This window comes from Rhynchophorus ferrugineus, unplaced genomic scaffold (assembly GCF_030347505.1).
Source record: "Rhynchophorus ferrugineus isolate W39M unplaced genomic scaffold, kcgeb_rfMv2 rfM1, whole genome shotgun sequence".
Classification (NCBI taxonomy): Eukaryota; Metazoa; Arthropoda; class Insecta; order Coleoptera; family Curculionidae; genus Rhynchophorus; species Rhynchophorus ferrugineus.
In genome coordinates, this window is record NW_027472580.1 from 16,566,518 (window position 1) to 16,591,664 (window position 25,147).

At 29.4% G+C, this 25,147-nt stretch overlaps 2 protein-coding genes across 2 annotated transcripts; both read left to right on the forward strand.

The window, feature by feature from the left end:
* The first annotated feature begins 949 nt into the window (after window positions 1-949).
* LOC143205844 (uncharacterized) lies at window positions 950-13,577 on the forward strand. Its single transcript, XM_076419020.1, has 6 exons — window positions 950-1,177; window positions 9,996-10,048; window positions 10,104-10,608; window positions 13,013-13,282; window positions 13,327-13,433; window positions 13,509-13,577. The coding sequence occupies exons 1-6, from the start codon at window positions 991-993 to the stop codon at window positions 13,575-13,577; spliced, it is 1,191 nt and encodes a 396-aa protein (XP_076275135.1). The 5' UTR covers window positions 950-990.
* A 575-nt stretch (window positions 13,578-14,152) lies between these two features.
* Window positions 14,153-24,373, forward strand: LOC143195457 (uncharacterized). Its single transcript, XM_076402577.1, has 10 exons — window positions 14,153-14,392; window positions 14,447-14,589; window positions 14,644-14,829; window positions 14,896-14,956; window positions 18,030-18,113; window positions 19,834-20,355; window positions 22,577-22,801; window positions 22,894-23,325; window positions 23,378-23,530; window positions 23,584-24,373. Exons 1-10 carry the CDS (start codon window positions 14,221-14,223, stop codon window positions 24,177-24,179), a joined length of 2,574 nt encoding a protein of 857 aa, XP_076258692.1. The 5' UTR covers window positions 14,153-14,220; the 3' UTR covers window positions 24,180-24,373.
* Window positions 24,374-25,147: the final 774 nt, after the last annotated feature.

The window sequence follows — 25,147 nt, forward strand, 5'->3', positions numbered from 1 at the left end:
AAGTGCTGCTTCACCACGACAATGCACCGTGTCCCAAGTCAGTAAAAGCGATGGCAAAAATCCATGAATTGGGCTTCGCATTGCTTGCTCATCCACCGTATTCTCCAGATCTGGTCTCCAGCGACTAATTACTCTTCTCAGATCTCAAAAGAATGCTCACTGTGAAGAAATTTTTGTCGAATGAAAAGGTGATCGCCGAAACTGAGGCCTATTTTGAAGCAAAGTACAAATCGTACTACAAAAATTGTATTGAAAAGTTGGAGGGTCGCCATAGTCAGTGTATCACCCTTGAAAGGAATTATGTTGAATACATATATATATATATATATATATATATATATATATATATATATTTATATATGTATATATATATATATGTATATATATATATATATATATATATATATATATATATTATATTTTATATTTTAATTGTATGAATTTAGATATTCCAAAGATAGCAGGAAATCTTCATAGTAAGTATAGGAGAAGAGGAATTGTTTTACTCCAAATTTAATGCGTGTTTATTTTTAGTTTTTTTTTAAGTTTATTTTTAGATTGAAACACTATGTGTTTTTTCTAAAACTTGTATTGTTCTTTAAATAACTACCAAATAACCTTTGAACGTTTGGACGTTGATAAACCACAAAAAATGTCGGGTATTATTACCAAATTCCACAAAAAAGAAAAAAAAATTTGATATATACAGCGACTAATTTGTGTACTTAACTTTCACCATTTTATTAAATATTTTTTACAAGAATATAAACGGCGTACTTAGACGATAAAAACAGACAACAATACGTAATTTTATTTTTCCGCTTTACTATATATAAATAATGCTGAAGTAATGAAACCTAATTAACGAGGAAAAAGCTTTGTTGACAGTTTGTTGTTAAAGCCGATACTGACCACAAAGGAAACTAGTTTATATAAACAGTCGAAAAAAAGTAGTTCTCCTTTTACGAGGATTTTTAAAACCACCACGAAATGTTTATGTTGGGTCTCTTATCTCTTTGCCTTTGTTGTCTCGAAACATTTGCGAGCGACAATTCAGATAACTTGCGAGACAATTTAAGAACTATACGAATCGATTTCAATAAAATCTTGGAAGATATCGAAACGTTGGCGGAGGATGTCATCGTCAAAGCGCAAGAAAGTTACCAATTTAATGCCGGTAAGGATTTATTAGTTAGTTTTATTTATTTGTATATTTAATTGGTTATGATTCATTCAACTATTGATATGAAATTCATAAAATGGCGGAGATTTTAATGTAAACATAAAGAACTCAGTTTAAGGTAATATATAAGTACTAAATAAATTATTAAATAATCACATGTATTTGTAAATGTAAATTTGTCACTAATATTTTACATTTTTTAGTAAATTTAATGACGGAGATTTTAACCTAAATGTAAAGAATTCAGTTTAAGATAATATTTAAGTAAGAAATAAGTTATTTGTCCTGTTGTACTTGCATCAAGACACAAGCAAGACAAGTATGGGATTAATACATGAGTATGCACTTCCCAAATTAAAATAAAAGGCACAAGAAACTTACAAATTTAATGCCAGTAAGGATTTATTAGTTAGTTTTATTTATTTATATGTTTAGCTGGCTATGGTTCATTCAACTGTTGATCTGAAATTCATAAAATGACGGAGATTATAAATGAAATATAAAGAATTCAGTTTAACGTAATATTTACGTAATTAATAAGTACACAATTAAATACAGTTACCAATCTAAATTTGTCAGTGATATTTATATATATTTTAGTAAGTTTACATCGTACTAGCTGTATTTGTTTAATTGTACATTCCATTTATTCAAGTGTTTATCATGTGTATGATTCATGTTTTTTTTTATTAATTACATCTTTCTTAGATATGTTTAATACAATCTCAATTTACAAATTAATTTATTTCTACTGTTCTGTTGTACTTGCATCAAGACACAAGCAAGACAAGTATGGGATTAATACATGAGTATGCACTTCCCAAATTAAAATAAAAAGCACAAGAAAATTACAAATGTAATGCTAGTAAGGATTTATTTGTTATTTTTATTTATGTGTATGTTCAATTGGCTATGATTCATTCAACTATTAATCAGAAATTTATAAAATGACGGAGCTTATAAATTAAATATAAAGAAATCAGTTTAACGTAATATTTAAGCAATTAATAAGTTAATAATTAAATACAGTTACCAATCTAAATTTGTCAGTGATATTTATATATATTTTAGTAAGTTTACATCGTACTAGCTGTATTAGTTTAATTGTACATTCCATTTATTCAAGTGTTTATCATGTGTATGATTCATGTTTTTTTTTATTAATTACATCTTTCTTAGATATGTTTAATACAATCTCAATTTACAAATTAATTTATTACTAGTGTTCTATTGTACTTGCCTCCACACACAAGCAAGACATGTATGGGATTAATACATGAGTATGCACTTCCCAAATTAAAATAAAAGGCACAAGAAAATTACAAATGTAATGCTAGTAAGGATTTATTTGTTATTTTTATTTATGTGTATGTTCAATTGGCTATGATTCATTCAACTATTAATCAGAAATTTATAAAATGACGGAGCTTATAAATTAAATATAAAGAAATCAGTTTAACGTAATATTTAAGCAATTAATAAGTTAATAATTAAATACAGTTACCAACTGTAAATTTGTCAGTGATATTTATATATATTTTAGTAAGTTTACATCGTACTAGCTGTATTAGTTTAATTGTACATTCCATTTATTCAAGTGTTTATCATGTGTATGATTCATGTTTTTTTTTATTAATTACATCTTTCTTAGATATGTTTAATACAATCTCAATTTACAAATTAATTTATTACAAGTGTTCTATTGTACTTGCCTCCACACACAAGCAAGACATGTATGGGATTAATACATCAGTATGCACTTCCCAAATTAAAATAAAAAGCACAAGAAAATTACAAATGTAATGCTAGTAAGGATTTATTTGTTATTTTTATTTATGTGTATGTTCAATTGGCTATGATTCATTCAACTATTAATCAGAAATTTATAAAATGACGGAGCTTATAAATTAAATATAAAGAAATCATTTTAACGTAATATTTAAGCAATTAATAAGTTAATAATTAAATACAGTTACCAACTGTAAATTTGTCAGTGATATTTATATATATTTTAGTAAGTTTACATGGTACTATCTGTATTTGTTTAATTGTACATTCCATTTATTCAAGTGTTTAGCATGTGTATGATTCATGTTTTTTTATTAATTACACCTTTCTTAGATATGTTTAATACAATCTCAATTTACAAATTAATTTATTACAAGTGTTCTGTTGTACTTGCATCAACACACAAGTAAGACATGTATGGGATTAATACATCAGTATGCACTTCCCAAATTAAAATAAAAAGCACAAGAAAATTACAAATGTAATGCTAGTAAGGATTTATTTGTTATTTTTATTTATGTGTATGTTCAATTGGCTATGATTCATTCAACTATTAATCAGAAATTTATAAAATGACGGAGCTTATAAATTAAATATAAAGAAATCAGTTTAACGTAATATTTAAGCAATTAATAAGTTAATAATTAAATACAGTTACCAACTGTAAATTTGTCAGTGATATTTATATATATTTTAGTAAGTTTACATGGTACTATCTGTATTTGTTTAATTGTACATTCCATTTATTCAAGTGTTTAGCATGTGTATGATTCATGTTTTTTTATTAATTACACCTTTCTTAGATATGTTTAATACAATCTCAATTTACAAATTAATTTATTACAAGTGTTCTGTTGTACTTGCATCAACACACAAGTAAGACATGTATGGGATTAATACATCAGTATGCACTTCCCAAATTAAAATAAAAAGCACAAGAAAATTACAAATGTAATGCTAGTAAGGATTTATTTGTTATTTTTATTTATGTGTATGTTCAATTGGCTATGATTCATTCAACTATTAATCAGAAATTTATAAAATGACGGAGCTTATAAATTAAATATAAAGAAATCAGTTTAACGTAATATTTAAGCAATTAATAAGTTAATAATTAAATACAGTTACCAACTGTAAATTTGTCAGTGATATTTATATATATTTTAGTAAGTTTACATGGTACTATCTGTATTTGTTTAATTGTACATTCCATTTATTCAAGTGTTTAGCATGTGTATGATTCATGTTTTTTTATTAATTACACCTTTCTTAGATATGTTTAATACAATCTCAATTTACAAATTAATTTATTACAAGTGTTCTGTTGTACTTGCATCAACACACAAGTAAGACATGTATGGGATTAATACATCAGTATGCACTTCCCAAATTAAAATAAAAAGCACAAGAAAATTACAAATGTAATGCTAGTAAGGATTTATTTGTTATTTTTATTTATGTGTATGTTCAATTGGCTATGATTCATTCAACTATTAATCAGAAATTTATAAAATGACGGAGCTTATAAATTAAATATAAAGAAATCATTTTAACGTAATATTTAAGCAATTAATAAGTTAATAATTAAATACAGTTACCAACTGTAAATTTGTCAGTGATATTTATATATATTTTAGTAAGTTTACATGGTACTATCTGTATTTGTTTAATTGTACATTCCATTTATTCAAGTGTTTAGCATGTGTATGATTCATGTTTTTTTATTAATTACACCTTTCTTAGATATGTTTAATACAATCTCAATTTACAAATTAATTTATTACAAGTGTTCTGTTGTACTTGCATCAACACACAAGTAAGACATGTATGGGATTAATACATCAGTATGCACTTCCCAAATTAAAATAAAAAGCACAAGAAAATTACAAATGTAATGCTAGTAAGGATTTATTTGTTATTTTTATTTATGTGTATGTTCAATTGGCTATGATTCATTCAACTATTAATCAGAAATTTATAAAATGACGGAGCTTATAAATTAAATATAAAGAAATCAGTTTAACGTAATATTTAAGCAATTAATAAGTTAATAATTAAATACAGTTACCAACTGTAAATTTGTCAGTGATATTTATATATATTTTAGTAAGTTTACATGGTACTATCTGTATTTGTTTAATTGTACATTCCATTTATTCAAGTGTTTAGCATGTGTATGATTCATGTTTTTTTATTAATTACACCTTTCTTAGATATGTTTAATACAATCTCAATTTACAAATTAATTTATTACAAGTGTTCTGTTGTACTTGCATCAACACACAAGTAAGACATGTATGGGATTAATACATCAGTATGCACTTCCCAAATTAAAATAAAAAGCACAAGAAAATTACAAATGTAATGCTAGTAAGGATTTATTTGTTATTTTTATTTATGTGTATGTTCAATTGGCTATGATTCATTCAACTATTAATCAGAAATTTATAAAATGACGGAGCTTATAAATTAAATATAAAGAAATCAGTTTAACGTAATATTTAAGCAATTAATAAGTTAATAATTAAATACAGTTACCAACTGTAAATTTGTCAGTGATATTTATATATATTTTAGTAAGTTTACATGGTACTATCTGTATTTGTTTAATTGTACATTCCATTTATTCAAGTGTTTAGCATGTGTATGATTCATGTTTTTTTATTAATTACACCTTTCTTAGATATGTTTAATACAATCTCAATTTACAAATTAATTTATTACAAGTGTTCTGTTGTACTTGCATCAACACACAAGTAAGACATGTATGGGATTAATACATCAGTATGCACTTCCCAAATTAAAATAAAAAGCACAAGAAAATTACAAATGTAATGCTAGTAAGGATTTATTTGTTATTTTTATTTATGTGTATGTTCAATTGGCTATGATTCATTCAACTATTAATCAGAAATTTATAAAATGACGGAGCTTATAAATTAAATATAAAGAAATCAGTTTAACGTAATATTTAAGCAATTAATAAGTTAATAATTAAATACAGTTACCAACTGTAAATTTGTCAGTGATATTTATATATATTTTAGTAAGTTTACATGGTACTATCTGTATTTGTTTAATTGTACATTCCATTTATTCAAGTGTTTAGCATGTGTATGATTCATGTTTTTTTATTAATTACACCTTTCTTAGATATGTTTAATACAATCTCAATTTACAAATTAATTTATTACAAGTGTTCTGTTGTACTTGCATCAACACACAAGTAAGACATGTATGGGATTAATACATCAGTATGCACTTCCCAAATTAAAATAAAAAGCACAAGAAAATTACAAATGTAATGCTAGTAAGGATTTATTTGTTATTTTTATTTATGTGTATGTTCAATTGGCTATGATTCATTCAACTATTAATCAGAAATTTATAAAATGACGGAGCTTATAAATTAAATATAAAGAAATCAGTTTAACGTAATATTTAAGCAATTAATAAGTTAATAATTAAATACAGTTACCAACTGTAAATTTGTCAGTGATATTTATATATATTTTAGTAAGTTTACATGGTACTATCTGTATTTGTTTAATTGTACATTCCATTTATTCAAGTGTTTAGCATGTGTATGATTCATGTTTTTTTATTAATTACACCTTTCTTAGATATGTTTAATACAATCTCAATTTACAAATTAATTTATTACAAGTGTTCTGTTGTACTTGCATCAACACACAAGTAAGACATGTATGGGATTAATACATCAGTATGCACTTCCCAAATTAAAATAAAAAGCACAAGAAAATTACAAATGTAATGCTAGTAAGGATTTATTTGTTATTTTTATTTATGTGTATGTTCAATTGGCTATGATTCATTCAACTATTAATCAGAAATTTATAAAATGACGGAGCTTATAAATTAAATATAAAGAAATCAGTTTAACGTAATATTTAAGCAATTAATAAGTTAATAATTAAATACAGTTACCAACTGTAAATTTGTCAGTGATATTTATATATATTTTAGTAAGTTTACATCGTACTAGCTGTATTAGTTTAATTGTACATTCCATTTATTCAAGTGTTTATCATGTGTATGATTCATGTTTTTTTTTATTAATTACATCTTTCTTAGATATGTTTAATACAATCTCAATTTACAAATTAATTTATTACAAGTGTTGTGATGTACTTGCATCAACACACAAGTAAGACAAGTATGGGATTAATACATCAGTATGCACTTCCCAAATTAAAATAAAAAGCACAAGAATATTACAAATGTAATGCCAGTAAGGATTTATTTGTTACTTTTTTTATGTGTATGTTTAATTGGCTATGATTCGTTCAACTATTAATCTGAAATTCATAAAATGACGGAGGCTATAACTTAAACATTAAGAATTCAGTTTAAGGTAATATTTAAGCAATTAATAAGTTAATAATTAAATACAGTTATATACAGTAAATTTATCAATGATATTTATATATTTTTTAGTAAATTTACATCTTGCTAGCTGTATTTGTTTACTTGTATATTCCATTTATTCAAGTGTTTATCATGTGTATGATTTTTTTTATTAATTACATTTTTCATTAGATATGCTTAATAAAATCTTAATTCAAAAATTAATTTATTGCTACTAATCTGTTGCACTTGCATCAATACACCAGCAAGACGAGTGTAGGATAAATACATCAGTTTGTACTAACTAAAATAAAAGACAATAAAACAAAGTTTAATTAGCTGGCTATGATTCATTCAACTATTAATCTGCAATTTATAAAATGACGGAGATATTAACTTAAATATAAAAAATCAGTTTAAAATATTATATATCACCGGCTTGGTGGGGCAGTGGTAAAGGCGATAGGACTATCATATCTAAGTCATCGATATCTAAGATTCTTGGTATTTTTGATAAAAAGCGGGAGTCTCACATATTCGCTGTTAATACCGTTAAATATATGAACATCTGGTAAAAGAAGGTCTTCTCTTGCCTTAGGCTTTATTATTCTATCAGCTTCATTTATATTATCAATCGTATATTTAAAAAAAAAGAATATTTCAAAGGTCCAAGTCAGTATCGCATAGCCTCTATAAATAATTAACATCTAAGAGATGAAAATCATGCTTTTAGAATGCAAGCTTTCTAGCTTTCTGTCTAGGATGCAAATAGTAATTTTAATTGAAAGAAATGACAAAAATATGAAGTTGATATTTGAAATTATTTTTCATTTAATATTGAATTGGGTGTTTTCTACTCTATCTCTAAGTGCAGATTCCTAAGTATACTTTGTAGAATGTCTCTCGTCTCTCTTCCCCTCTAGCAGAATTTAAATTAATTCTTCCTGAACACCTGAAGAAGATTTTGAACTAAAAAGACTTTTACCATTATACTAATGTCCCGAAGAAAAACCTTTACTCCTTTATAAAATATTATATACATGAAATGGACAATACGCTTTTAAAACAGGGTATCTGAATAGATTCGAACAGGAATTTTATCGGTCCAATTATGTTAAGGTCTGGCGATTGTGCTGGCCAAAGAAGCTCCTCTATGCTTGAATGTAGGAAGCAAGCAGTCCGGATCCAGGCTTCTTTTAAAGTTCCCCATACATAACCCTGGCTGTTTGTAGGAAAGAATATAAACGATGATGCATCGGACCATACCACAATCTTCTGAATATGCCACTTCTTTCGTAACTTAGCGATGACCTTCGTTATAAAGTAGAGTGAGTAAGTATAAAGTGAAACTTAAGTGAGTGTTGAGTTCTGGCGACTTTTTCCGCAGTAGTTGTTTGCCGGTCTCTCTCAGTTAACTTTCAGAGGGTTATACCGACGATTTCTCTTTGTCGATGAAGTTTTGCTATGATTTGTAGAGGTTGTTAATACCGTGGATACTACTGATCCTTTAATGTTAAATAATTTAACTACTTCAGTAATCGCTTATATATAACATATAGCCTATCCAAAAAAGTTTTGTATATACGTCATCAAGATGTTTAATGCCTGTCGCAATTTGTAAATTCGTTTTAGAATCAGACAATATTTTTCATCTCATTTTATTCTAGTTAAAAAGAGACACAATGCTGTCTGATAAGTTCGATCCAGCATGATAATAATAATAATAATAATAATAAGCACGATCCAATGATATTGATTGATTCAATGCTGCCAATTTCTAAGACAGGGTGATGAGAGTGGAAAATAACCGTAGGAGATGTTTTTGTAGAGTATAAAAGATTTATGTGCACAGATAGGTGTGTAATTGTTCAGAATATACATGAGCATTTGGTTAAAACATGCCAGATGAAAAAGTAACTGTTTTGCAGATATGGCAATTACATTAAGGAGAATGCAGTCATTAAATATAGTTTTGTGAAGAAAAATGTATACAGGTATTAACAGAATAAAACGAAGGAGAAATACAGTGATATCAAAATGTTTTCACAAGGAAACACTGTACCAAAGTACACAAAGAAAATATACTCCCTAATGAAACTAAAATATATTAATTGGATATACAATTGTTAATTAGGTGGATTAGGCTTCCAGGGGATACAACTACATAAAAAACGCTCCTAGAACTCTAACTCATAGGTGGTATGGAAAAGAGTTCTATGTAAATAAAAACAAACACAACCCTAACCTTTAAACTATTATAACTGTGTACTTAATTGTAGTTTTAAGTCCTTCGATAATATATAAATTAGATTTACTATAATATTAAAATAAATTATATTTGATAACAGTGTTTTTGTTTAATTAGTTTATTTGTATTAGAATTTTGTTGTATGTCAAAGCCAAACTGAACTAAAACTCAGAATTGACACAGCAACATTGCGACGTTTTGACGTCACAAATTTAGATAACGCATGTACAAAATTTCTTTGGATAGACTATATATCATTCATCGTCACATTCGTTATAGGGAAGCAATGTTATCAACATGCAACAACAGCATGTACTATACTGCATGATGTTGATATTATTTTATCTATTCCCTCAATGTATCAATATATATTTTCATTTATAATACGACATTCATATTTTGTTTCAGATGATATTCATGACTACAACTGGAACGACGATGTCTTAACAACCAGCACAACAGTAAAAACATATATAACAAACTTTTAACACCATTTAATATTGTTAATGTTTGCAGAAATCATTTGATGAAGCTTTATTTTCATTAAATTCGAAAAAACTGAAAGATGTAACTCAACATCACCTGAAAAGACCTAAACGTTCAATCCGTCAAAAAAGCGTTGATACAATTCAAAAAACTATCGACAACCCCCTCACAAGCATCCATTATACTGAAGATGAAATAAATCACCTATCAAGCAGTGACGAAGAAACCAAGCATCTCTTTCTAAAACAGCGTAATGATCACATTATTGAATCAACAACCCACCGTTCAGATAAAGCGGACCAAAAGGAAAAAGTCATTTGTACAATAAGAACACAAAACCAAATAGACACGGAGAAACAAAAATTGGACGATCTAAAAGAAGAAATGAAGAAACTGAATGAACTGGTATCCTTACTGAAAGACCAGCAGCATTTTTTTCGGGAACACAAATTATGGGAACGGCCAAAATTAAAGCAACATATAGGTGAAACGGACGTGGAAACAAAAATGGAAAATATTTATGGAGAGTTGCCAGGTGAATAAATCGTTTTTTTTTATTATATATTCTAATAATAAATAGTTTTAAGCAATGTCACGATTTTTATTGAAATATTATTTTGTTGTTCTAAAGAAGCATTATATTTTTGTATCATTTTAAGGGTAAAACAAGTTTTTTAGGAAAGATATTAGACCATATAGTCCTATTATTAAAAATATATATCAATCAAGTTATTAAGGCATGTCGGTTATTTCTTTCTTATAAGATAGTTAAAATGTATTTATTCTAAATATTGGCCATTTGATTCTATACATTTTCTTCAACGGCAATTTATGCAATTAAGCAATTATTTACGTAAAATCTAAATCGCACGCCTGTTTCTCGGTAAGCGAAGGTAGGATCTCTTGGCCCACCCCAACAGGCGTTATCTATCATAAACGACACTATCCCCTCCCTGAAGAGGAAAAACTTCCAATCGGTGCATCTTCTGAAGAGTATCGTCTCTCTCAGAGACCTTCTGCTCTCAATAAAATGTTTGTCTTCTAAAAAATCTCCAGGCCGAGATGGTATAACAGTAAACCATCTGAAAAACATCACTAGCAAGCAACTATCAGAGCTTGGCAACATCATCGACTCGATCTTGAGGTTAAAGCATTTCCCAAAGAACTGGAAACATGCGCTTGTCACTATCTTTCCAAAATAGAAAACAGAAAAGAAACGATAGGCCCATCTGCCTGATTAGTTCACTTTCCAAACTTTCCGAAAAAGCGATATTACACGCTTTAAGCAGTTTCACAGACGCACACCACATAATTCCGAACGAACAATTCGGTTTCCGTGCCAAACACTCAAGCCTTCATCAAGCTGCTCGCGTCGCAGCCACTATCCACCAGGCGTTAAGAAAAGGTCGCAAAGCTGGAGCCATCTTTTTGGATGTTTCCAAAGCTTTCGATCAGGTATGGCACAACAGTCTAATCTTCAAAGCGAACCAGCTTGCTCTACCGAATGACCTAATCTCCCTGATAGATTCATACTTGGACGACAGGTCCTTTCAAGTGAGGGTCGGTGACGCAGTCTCCTCTCGAAAGCAGATCTCCGCAGGAGTCTCGCAAGGTACTCCACTAGTCCCTGCCCTGTTCAACCTTTACATGGCTGATTTTCCACTCCACAAACATTCCCACACAGCATTTTATGAAGATGATACAGCTTTCTTTACCACCGGTTACAGTCAACTGACCCGGGCGATTGCGTGGTACAAATTCTGGCGGTTGCAGATAAACCCTGGCTATCCGCTGGCTCCAGATATGATACCTTTTGGTCTCGTTCTCTTGTTAAACCGCAGGTTCCAATGATCAGCCCAAATCCAGCATGCTATTTGCGAAGGCTATGGCGTGTACAGTCTACTCTTCCCACTCCTCAGCAAAAAAAGTAAACTCCCAATTCCCCAGAAAGCGGCTCTGTATAAAATGCTATTTCATCCAGTCTGCCACTTCGGATCACAGGTGTGGTACAGGTACATCTTTGAGAGACAACTTGAACTACTCCAAGTGTTCCAATCTAAAAAATCCGCGCATTACTCAATGCCCCATGGGTTATGAGGAACGTCAACACTCACCTCGAATCAGGCATCCCATTCGTGAAGAGTCTAAGTCTAACTAAAAAGGTCTCCTTTTTACTGGACTGGGCCTACTGTTTTAACGTGGGCGTCGAATTACGGTTCTCCGCATTAAGCCTATCGAGTGGCGAGTGACCAATTTAGAAATCATCCCAGACGACATCCGGTACTAAAAAACATATGGATTTAATTGTAGTAGCGTCATCTATGTGTCAGGCCGGGGACTTTTCAATTGATGTGTTAGATGCGATGGAAAAGATCCAAAAATTGCTACCATAAAAATTAACTTAAAATACCAGTTCAAACCTTTTAAATTGGAATTCAGTTGTTTGCCAGAAAAAAGAGGAGTTTTATGTGATGATGAAAAATCTGAAAAGTATCTACTACGACAATCCCATGCAGAAAAAATCATGGGTTAGTACAGCAAAATTATCCGTATCGACACTGACGCAAAATATTCATGGCCACAACGTTTTGCTGAGCTACTAATATCGAATGAAACCGTTACCGATATCATTTGAAAAATCTGAACGAAGCATTGTATCAAGAAAGATCAGGAATAGCAAGTAACAGGCTTGAAGTCACACGTTGTAAGAGTTGGCTTGCTGATTACTTGGTGACTATTATTTCTTCAGTCTAATGAAGCACAGTTTAGGTAGCAGACAGTTTCGAAATGCTGAAAAAGTAGGAAAATGAATCAATAATTATGTTACCAAAAAGATGGAAAATTAATCCGAGTATCATAATTCATGATTTTGTTTGAGTTGAGTCTTGAGTTTTCTCAAAAAATTTACTTTATTTCTACTTAATTTTCTTAAATTTCAGATGAGTCTACAAATACCATCCGCGACGAAAAGAAAACCGAGTTGGATAAGCTAAAGACTGAAATAAGAGAAGTCTTGAAACATTTCGATAAAACCAAAATTCGAGAAAGTTTTATCGAGAGTGAATTAAACAAACACGGCTCACAAATAAAAGAAATTCAAGAAAAGGTGGACCATTTGTATAATAAATTTGAAACCGTAAATTCGAATACTAAAAGCGTTGATGACATAGCTTCGAGAGCAAATAACGTTGAAGGTGAATCATGTACTGGTAAAAATATGTAAGAAAGAATAATTGAATTAAATTATTTATAGATATTGTCGTTGGATCACCATTAAATATTCTGAACGATATAACAATGACAAAAGGTTACAATCCAACTTTACACAGAAGTAAGGATCTAACGGATAAAATTCAGAATGTAAGTCATAGCAATAAAACAAAAGAGTATCTAAAATAATATCGGTAATTAATCTAGATTAAATTATTTTCCAAGATTCAGAAAGTTATGATGAATAATATAGACTGTAGGCCTGTTCACTTAATTCACTTGATAATACCCTAGTTCACTTGATATAACTCAAATAATTTTGTGATATTACTCAATCATTTTAGGCTAACGTAATGTGAAAGAAACTTTAATGAAAACAAACCTTACTTATCATTTTTTTGAATTCTTCAACCAAGTTTGATGCCCTGATTGTTAAATAGTTTATGCTTCTTAGCTTTCGATCAAATATTCTCTATAACTTATTCATCTAAATATTTATTCATAACCCTTTGAAGAGATATTTCTAAATGACAATTAATATTAGTTCCTTGGAGTATAGTACCTTCTGAAGAATCCCCTGAAGTAAAATTACATTCTAAACAATAACTTTAATCACTTTAATCACTGTAATTAAAACGATAGGATTTAACAGTTAAGCCAAAAAGAACGTCGAAAGGCTTAGAAGAAATGTCAAAAGAACAGTTGTTTACGTTGATAGTTCGTATTTTCATTAATAAAAATCTCTGATCAAAATACACCTAATATATACCATTATATTAGTTTGATTAACTACAAAAACCTATTTTATTTTCGAATATGCCTAAAATTATTCCAGTGGAACTAACACTCTATTTTTTAGGTACCAATTGATAATGTTTTAAATAAATTTAAGCATAATCAATACATACCAAAAGAAAAATCACCGTATTTAACATATATGGAGCATCGAAAACGAATTCCAGTTATTGAAGTTCGAGGAAAATTAGCAACTAGTAATTTAAATGTTCCAAGTTCATCACAGAATTTCGTTCAACGCACCGCACCCAGAGACACCTCAAGTGATGACTTGAAGCTGAAATTAAAATTGATAGAACTATTAACTAATAATGGTAACGATGTCATCAATCCATAAATACTATAAATAATGCGGATATCCATTTTAGATGGTGACCATGAAACTATGACCAATGAAAAAGCATCGAAAGCATTGAAGAAATTGCTTTCAAACACTGAAGATGCCTCGTCAGAAAATGAGACGATATTGAACTGGTTAGAACAAAAAAGTGAAAAGAAAAAGAAACCTAAGGTTTAAACTGAATCTACTCCATAGTTCATCAATTTATTCAGATCAATTTTTCAGATGGATATATCTAAGCTAATTAAAGCACTGAATGAAGCAGCAGAAAGTAAAACTGAAGAGGATGAAATAGAGAAAGAACTGAAACAACTGCAACAAGCCATTAATAATTTGCGACCTAAAGATGAATTTCAAGTTGGTAAATTAGACGACTTGAATAGCAAGAATATTGGAGAAGACAATTTTCAGGTAATTCAAGTTACATTATGTTATACATTATTTATTATATTTATGTTATCGAACTGTTTTATTTAGGCTGCACTGAACAAATTGCTGAATAAAAAACCGTCAAATCAAAAGCCTTCTTCATCTAATGGTAAGCCTCTAATAATATTCTTTAAAAAATACGAAACTGTGCATTAATTTTGAGGGAAATTCATAGTAATATTAAAAACAACGTGTAACATGTTATTGCTGTGAATACTGTTCACCGATAGCCATTACCATTCGTTTTCCCACTTAAAATATTAAATTCGACATCAACACCATACAAGTGATACATCTTTTAAAGACAATGAAGACATAAAATGCAAACAAATTATTTATTTTTGCCAACTTATTTCATTCCCCTCAAAATATCCTCTTGGGTATACGGTGGTTCAATTGGGCGTTTAAATTAGACTTCTTTGATTTGTTTCTAATTTCAAAACATTCTCCTGTTTTTTTAATAAATATAAGAACAACGGATCTAAAGTAGACAAATAGGACAGTTTTGGATTAACATATAGCTTAAAAATGTATATTATGTACTTTTCTGAAATTGTTGGGTGACAGCATTATAATATAAAATTGTCTGTATTATAATTAAAAAAAAAATTGTCTACAAATGTAAAAGAGTAATTATTAAATAATTTTGATTTCATACAACAGCTTTTAATTTTAAATTCATTTTTAAATTATTTTTGGTTCTTTATGTACTGTTGGAACTATGAGAAAACAATGGCAAATTTGGATGAATAGTATTACAAATAGTATCAGAGATACCATAGAGAGTTAAAACATTTTACATTTTAGTAGTGCCAGCAAATTAATTGTAGTCGCTTTCAAAATGAGAAAATTGCATTAACAAAGTATATAAAATATGAAATATAAAATAAATTAACAAACTACTTTCTCATTTATTTTTCGGTAAACATCTCTTCCAGATTACTTTTTTATATAATATAATATTATTTTTTTGAAAATATTATGAAAATTTTAAGAGAGATTTTTAATATGCCAATAAACATTTTTTTTAAATTTATTTTGATTATGTATTAGTAAAATAATCTCATTGGTTTCCCTCCACTTTAGACTTTTACACAAGAAACATTAACTTAATCAATTAAAGCCCAATTTCGACGATTAGGTGATTACTATACATAATATTTCATAACATTTTTGCGTTTATATAACATTTCAAGTTGACAGTTTCAACTAGTTAAGGTGTTTCTCATGAATAAAACCACCATTTATATATCGTACTATGTTTTCTAGTTTTTTATCGATTTGCAAGGTTTCCTGTATAAGAATTTTCCACATTTCATACATCCTACATTTCCTCCCTTATGATGATTATTTCTTCTTCGCATTACCAGCAATATCAGGTTCAAGCGCATTAAATAAAAAAAGTCAAAATTTTTACAAATTTTATTCGGTCATAATTTGAAATTTGAGTTTGAGTAAAATTGGCTCCATTTAATTCAAAAACAGAGAATAATCTGAGTTTGGCGCATGCGTATATACAGTTTTATTTACTTATTTTTTGAATCGTGATTATTAGATTTAATGTCGAATATATTAGCAGGTTCGGGACCTAAATAAAAATGCTAAAATTTTGGAAATAACACATTTTATTTAAAAAAGTATTGAATAAAACGAAATAATAAAAATATATTTAATATATATCCAGCTATTCTATTTTAATAAAAACATCATATTACACATCATCATTATTTTTTATAAATAAAAATACACAAATATGATAAATGATTGAATTAGTGTTGAAACTATATATAAGGAGGGAAATAAATATTGAAATTTTTTTGAAATAACACATTTTATATAAAATATTATTGAATAAAATGAAATAATAAAAATAATTTCTATATGACTATCCATTTTTATAAAAACGCCATATTGAAATAAATTTACATATTTGAACAATTAACAAGAACTCCAAGAACCATATAAATAAACATTACCATACAAATGAACAAAATCGCTTAAACCAAATAGTTTAAACCAAACGAAAAAGCCACTACTATATGTGAAAGCAGTAAAATTTTCCTAAAAATATCCAATTATTATCGCTACTAATCTTGATCAACCAACCGCATTAATCAATTGACTACTTCGAGCTTTCGATTAGCATATTGTAACTTTACTAGCCTAAAAGAATACCTTTAAAGCTGAAAGACATCTCAGTCAATACATCATTATTTTTGCAAAACAATAACTTATTTATCTATATTCTTATGTAATAATGCATTGTATTTTTCTTATCATTAGATCATTAGTGTGTCGTTGATAGTTTTATTTATTTGATCTAGGTCTACTTTTGTTAGCAAATTTAATTATTTCATAGTATCAGTGTACACTGTTCTTACATCTTAGCAAAATGCTGTCTAATTTCTTCTTCTCTAATTCTCTGAAATTTACTTTCAACAAATTCTAGCTACATCTTATCCATAAAAGTAAATTTAAATCATTACTAAAATATATTATTTTTAAAATAAATGTGTAATTGTTACTAGTTACTACAGTTTTTGCTACTATTCTTGATGGACAAACCTCATTAATGATATGACTACTTCCAACACAACAAGAATAATTTTCTTCTCTGTTCTTGTTATCTTTAAATTTTGGCATATGTTGATACCTATTCAATGTCGATGCAAGTGATGTGTCAGAAATTTGACAGCTAACATTCCCACTATAAATAAAATTAATACTGTTTGGATTTTATGACTTTTAAAAATTTAACCTTACATTCTGCACTTACCTTTGTTCTTCCATATTTTAAAACCAATGTTAAAAAATTATGTTAAACTTAAAAACCACCAAGAATAACACAAAATCTAAATATTCTAGATATTTTTGTTGTTTTTATCTGATCGAACGTACCGATCGACTCGAAAAGAATGGACCACTAATTATTGAGAATCTCTGTATTTTCTGGAATGGACCGCCATTAGAAAAGGAAGACAATATAGTTCTATATATAGTTTTTCTGTTCTATGGTTTATTATATGTAGGATAGTGCGCATGCCAAATCCGGAGGTGTTGTGAAGTAATGTAACCTTATTAAAATAAGCACTGTTCCGTGTAATATAGCAAGTTTACAACATGTGTTGAAATGCCCTCAAAATTATTTCACAGTCTTAATTAAAATTTTCATTTTGTTACAGATGCGGTAAAAACGCATTCTTTTACCCCCGAACAGCTTTTAGAATTACAAGAGTTGATCAACAACCAAAACACCATATCTTCAGGTAAACATTTAAAGCTAGTAAAGTAATTTCGGCTTTGTGTACATTTTAATTTTAATTCAAGCCTCTAAATTTCAAATAATACCTTGAATAAAAAATAAAAATACATTAAATGAGCCTGTCAAGATCGTCTAGTTGTCAGAATGTAAAATTCTTGAAAGCAACAGTGATAAGAAGTTATAACCCTAACCTATAAACTATAGTTATTAGATGTACCATAATGTTGAAATAAATTATATTTGATAACATTTTTGTCCAATTATTTAAATTTAAATTAGAATTTTGTTATATGCCAAAGCTAAACTGAACTAAAACTCAGAGTTGACGAGGCAACATTGCGACGTTTTAACGTCACAAATTTAGATGATATATATACACACTAACTTTGATTACACTATATATTATGGCACCGATCTGACGACTATTTCTGGTTGCCTGATTTGAACAAATGAACAAAGTCCCCGGCCTACGATAGTAAAACACGTTTTTTTGGAAAATTTAGTTTTTTATTCGACATAATTCCCTTCAAGGGTGATACACTGATTTATTCGACATCGAGTCGCTTCAAAATAAACCTCAGTTTCGGCGATCACCTCTTCTCGAAAATCTCTTAATAGCGAGCATTCTTTTGAGATCTGAGAACAGGAAATAGTCGGGGGTTAGATCTGGATAATTCATGGATCCATGGATTCAATTCATGAATTTTTGCCATTATTTTCACTTGTGACACGGTGCATTTTCTTATTGAAGGAGCACTTTCTTTTTCTTCAACTGCGTCCGTTTTTCGGCGATTTCATCCTTCAACCCGTCAAATAACACTATGTAATAGTCGCTCTTGATGGTGCTTCCTTTTTCAAGGTAGTCAATGAAAATTACATAACCTTGCCAGCCGACTGTTGCGTTTTCCCACGCATTGGTTAATCGTGCGCAGTCCACTAGGACGACTCTCGATTGGACTTCGGAGTGAAATGATGGAGCCATGTTTCATCCACGTATCGACGCAAAAACTCGGGTTTATTACGCTTGATCATTTTCAAACACTGCTCCAAATCATCAGCTCGTCTTTGTTTTTGGTCAAAAGTGAACTCGCGCGGCATCCACTTTGCACAGAGCTTTCTCATACCCAAATATTCGTGAATGATATGATCTACACGTTCAGTTGTTGATATATTTAGAGTGATTGCTATTTCATTCAATTTCAATTTACGGTCATTTAAAATCATTTTGTGGATTTTTTAATGTTTTCGTCAGTAATGACTACTGGGCGTCAACTGCGTTCACCGTCTTCGATGCTCATTGCACCACGTCTAAACTTAGCATACCAATTCTTTATGGTTGATTTTCCTGGAACAGTGTCCGGAAACTCGGCATCAAGCCAAGTTTTTGCTTCAACTGTACTTTTTCCCTTCAAAAAGCAATATTTTATCAACACGCGAAATTCCTTTTTATCCATATTTTTCACAATAACAAAAGTTGCTTCACTCAAAATGCTACAATTTACAAACTAATGATCCGATAGCTGTCATAATAATACAGGCATCTTTTGAAGGTTTGGGCTAACTAAAAAACATATAGATTTAATTCTAGTAGCCCCATCTATGTGTCAGGCCGAGGACTTTTCAATTAACCTGTTATAACCGAGCGATTAAGTCGAAATTACTTTCTTCCTAATAAAATATTTGATTATTTTCACAATAAACTATTGTTTTATTTCTTTTTGTAGGAATAAATCCATATACAGCAACGAGACCAAATACGGTTTTCCCCCAAGACTCTTACCCACCATTCCTCCCGTATAATTACAGATACTCCACCCCGATGGCCCGTCCCATAAACCTGGACTCGTACTGGCCACAATCGTGGCCCGACCTAAATACAAATTATAAATTTAATCCCGACTTTTTAAGCGGCCCCAACATAAATCCTCTGTCCCCCACATATTCGCAGAACGATCACAATTATCCGCCTTTCGGGTACGCGAATTTCTTAAAATTCGGACCTTTCGGCATAAACGAAACCCCGAACTATAAAATCTCTTATAATTACTCGCCCGGCAACGATCACAATCCATTCCCGAACGGCATCGGCCAGAACCAATATTTAGATACGGCGAATCCTTGGAAATTTGATGTCAATAACGGTATGGGACCGGACAATCAGCTTGATGATGGTGGCGAGGGAAATGCCGGGAAATCGTATCGGTTTTTTCCTGACCCAAAACCAAATTATGGAGACAATGATGAAAGTAAGGACTAAGAGAGAACACGCGTAACATATGCAATGAAATAAAACAAACGTTAGGACAATAGTCTAGTTCTGGAGAATCCCCGCATGTGCATAATGGTTCGAGTTTGCAACGTTGCCATTAGTTGAAAATTATACGTATATTTGAATTTTTTTTATTACTCTAGAAGTTCCACAATCTGCCCAGAGGGCAATAAGCATCTGTTATGTTTCTATTATATATACATGGCAAGTAGAGAATGACTTAATTAAGTGGTATCCTGTATAACATACTATTATAATTAATTGGTCTTATTTTAAAGCTTATTCTAAAGTCTATATATGTCCAATAATCAGATTGTATGACATTGGGATGCCCTGAACACTCATTCGAAGTAGTTCACACATACACGTTGAATTACACTAGTTATTGATTCTAGAAGAATATCGCGTTGTATCACTTCATTTGAAACATTGTACGGAGTATCGACAATGGCACGCAACCAATTTGCAAAATTAGAATCAAAATTCAATATATACGCACCTAGATGAAAATTCCTCGTGTCTGTTCAAATCAGAGGCGTTGCAAAAACTTTATTGACAATATTTATACGATTTATCCATTGAAAAATCAAAATAAGAACGGCACAACAAATAATCTGCAAACAACAAAACCTAACGAAACAAACATCTTACCAATCCAGGGTCAGAATTAAAATGGCCGTTGTAATTAGATGTAAATGGCAACATCGAAAACTAGGCGGAAATTACCGAAATTTATTCAAAGCGGTTGGGATTCCCCAGAACTAGACACTAGTAACGTTAGGACCAGGAATTAAGTCTTATTAGTTCCATCTAGCGGCCGTAATCAAATTGACAGTTTTTGACATTTTTCCGTCACGAGAGATACATTCTCTATCATTATTTGTATTTTACTACTACGTTCAATAATTATATTATACCAGACAGATGACATGTATTCAATACCACAATAGATTAATAATTATTATTCACAAATGTTGATATTTTTGTCAAATTTCGACTTTAATTTTAAAGAATACAATAAACGACGGATTATTTATAACTTTAACCCAATTAAAAATGTTATAATAAATTATTCTCTTCCTAGTAATTCTATATTCTCTCTCAATGATTTTTCTACGCAATATTTAAACTGCATTTATTTTTAAAATATTTAGAATTAATTAAGCATAGATAGACTATAACCGTCACTAACTACTCAACGTCACATCACTCTCTTCTTTCACAAGAGTCTAATTCTGGAGAATCATAGTATGCGCACAAGGATTTGAATTTGCAACGTTGCCAGTTACTGCAAATTGTACATACATTTGAAGAATATGATATAAACAGATTAAATTATCTTGAATTCACAAGTTAATTTAATATTTCCATTAAGACTGAAGCTAAAATTGTTTGATACATAAAAATATGTAACATAAAGAATCTTTTATAAACATCTTTCATTTTAAAATAATTTTGAAAGGGAAAAAGAGAAAATAAAACAATATGTAACTATTTTCAGTATATAAACATTACAAACCAAAGTTATAAATGTAAATTATTCCTATATTTGAAGAGTATAATATATATTGCCAAATTAACCTAAAATTTCCATTGCAACTCAAGTTCAAAAAAGTTTATATATTACGAAAAAATTTCCGTTGACACATAATTTTCTTACTCACCAGACAAAAAAAAACAAACAAACTAAAATGAAAAAATCATCTAGTTAAGACTGAATAAAATTATCGCTGCTACAGTCAACGAACATCAGTTGAACAATTAGAATAAAGAATTGATTCAGAGGATGTCAGCTGTAACGAGTAAAGTCAAAAAACAGAGACAAAGTCATCTTATTGCAATTCGAATGGAAAGTTACGGTTCAAAACTTCTGGTGTCATCTAACTGTGACTTACCCAAACGGACGTTGACTGATGCACGCTCTTGAAATGCTAAAAAAGTGCTATGTTCCAATAGATAGATAAATAGATAACTAGAAACTCCACATAGTATCTAGAAAGACGAGAAAAAGTTTTAGAAATCTAATTCTACTATTTTCTCTCAAAATTAATGCCTACTCAAGACAAAAAAAAATGGAATTAACTGGTGGTTTTAATAATTTAAACTGTGCTTTGAATTAAAAGCAATTTTGATAATATATCTATAAAATTAAACCATATTAACAATATTGCAGTAAATAAAAATACATTTTGTATTAGGACGTGAAACAAGCCCAAAAAGTTTTATTGGATCAGGCTTGGATGAACCATATAATCATGATGAAATTGCTAATGAATACAATGACCAGGTAATCTCAGACTTATCCAGTCAGATCCAAAATCTAGAAACTGTTATACAAGGTCTTAACAACCCGAATGATATGGAAACCAAATATGATCAAAACGCCATATGGAACTTGGAGCACAAAATTTCTAATCTTAAAGGTATCAAGCAAAAATATTTCCATTAATTATTATAATATGAGTTAATAACAACTAACAGATAATCTACATAATATTCATTAATATATTTATAGGTGTTATCAACAGTTTAAAATCATCACCATCTAATGGTAGTCCAGGATATAATTTTAACGAACTACCAGCAAATATGAAACCCAATGACATTAAGCAAAATCCCCCATATCAAAACCTAAATTCACTGTATTCCTTAACATCACAATTAGGTCCAAAGAAAGATCAGTACTCTATCTCGCCAACGATATATAAAAATGTTAATCCGAGTCAAATAAACCAACAACACCGTAATAATATTATTTCATCACTTCTTCCTGATGAGACTTCCGGCAAAGAATATCTACCTTTAAACAGAAAAACAATAGAAGGAAAAATAAGACGAAAAAAACGGAATATTGATTATCGAGAACAACTTCCTGAGTTTCTAAATCAGAAATATCAGCCGCAGTTGCATTTTAACATATCCACAGCTCAGTTTGAAAACCCAAACGGTAAGTTGTTCTCATTATATATCAAAATTTTAGTCTGAATATGTTTTCCTAGGACTTGATCCAGACGTATCTCATGTGGTTGATATATTCAAAAAATATGTGATGGATGATATTGAGAAACAAGAACAGTTTGCTAGTGGGATACCAAGAAGTAATACATATAACGATCTTCAACATAAATTAAATCAGTTGAAAGCACAGTTGGGTATGCTTCTTCATTAACAGGCATATTTTAATTAATATCTGTTTTTATTTTAGAGTTACAGAAAAAAGGAAATAATTATTTTCCCCGACATTTTGATATAAACGAAAAAACATTTAATAAACCACAAGACATTTTAGAAAAGCTTATCTTAAAAATCCTTGACAAAGTTATAGGAATCACACCATCCATAATGAAAAGATTGTTTGGTAATTTAGTCAGTAATATTGGTAATTCGTACGTAGATTATAACAGTCCTTTACAAAAAATATTTTCGAATATAGGTGCTTCAGGATATTTCCCTATTATCATGATAAAAGTACTAGAAACAACAGGTACAGTAATACAATATATGAGGAAGAACCGTTTTGTAACCCAAATTGGTATTCCTGGTATTTCCTTAGCATTAGTAGCAGGTGTGGTATTGTTTTTAATTTACTTCTACCAAGGTGACCATTCTTATAATTTAATAACATATTCAGACCAAAATGGATATCTTAATAACCACGATAATTATCAAGATTCTTATAATATTAACCGATATCCTGAAAGACAAAGAAAAAACATGGATTCTGATGCATCTAACAGCATTCCGTATTTTAGTTATTATGATTATTCGCCAGTTAATCATTTTGTTAAAAAAAGTTATTAAGTAATAACTGATATTGATATGATAAGTTTTTATGTACTGACGCATAATGACTGTCATTAATAGAATTAATTTTTTTGTCAATCTAAGGAGGTGTTTTTGAATAATATTAAAATGTATGTTTCTTGCAAATACTTTTTAATTCATAAATCTAACTGTATTTAAAGAATGATAAAATAAATTATTATATGAATTTATATTTATACGCATTATTTAGCACTAAACACGTATATATATGATTACAGAATTTACTTAGCCAGAATCGAACGGCTATCAAAAAATACAGCGTCACATTTCATTGTTAATCCCTTCAATTACTAGATTAATAATTAAATATTAATTTTATATTTATAGGAATAACAGTATATTATATGTATTTAAGCAAAACTATAAAATATCCTTTACTCTTTTCTCAATCATTTACCCCAGCAATTATTTAGTATGCATGACTAACCTTCGTTTTTGAATTGTACTTTCAAACAGGTGACAATTTTACAAGAAAGACTTTACAAGTAACATAAATTCTTATTTCTAGCTTTCAATTATTTCCAAGTAAACAGTGAAACCACATTAGACCTCATTAGTTTTGCGTTACTTTTGCAGAATTCTTTGACATTCCCTTTAAGTTTTTCAAGTGCTATTTCAATTGAATGCATTTTCAGGTACTATCAGATTTACCTTTTTCTTTAAATTTAACATCACCTTGTGGATGTAACAATCTCACATCAAACTAAGTTCATAATTTCCTTTTGATATTGAATCAATATGTTCTCAATCATGTCAGGATGACTAACAACCTTCATTTTTGAATTGTACTTTCAAACAGATAACAATTTTAAAATCAACAGACTTTACAAGTAATGTAAATTCTCATTTCTAGCTTCTAATTCTTTCATGTATGATCAATCTCACAAGGACGTAACAATCTGACATCAAACTAAGTTCATAATTTCCTTTTGATAAGTAAATAA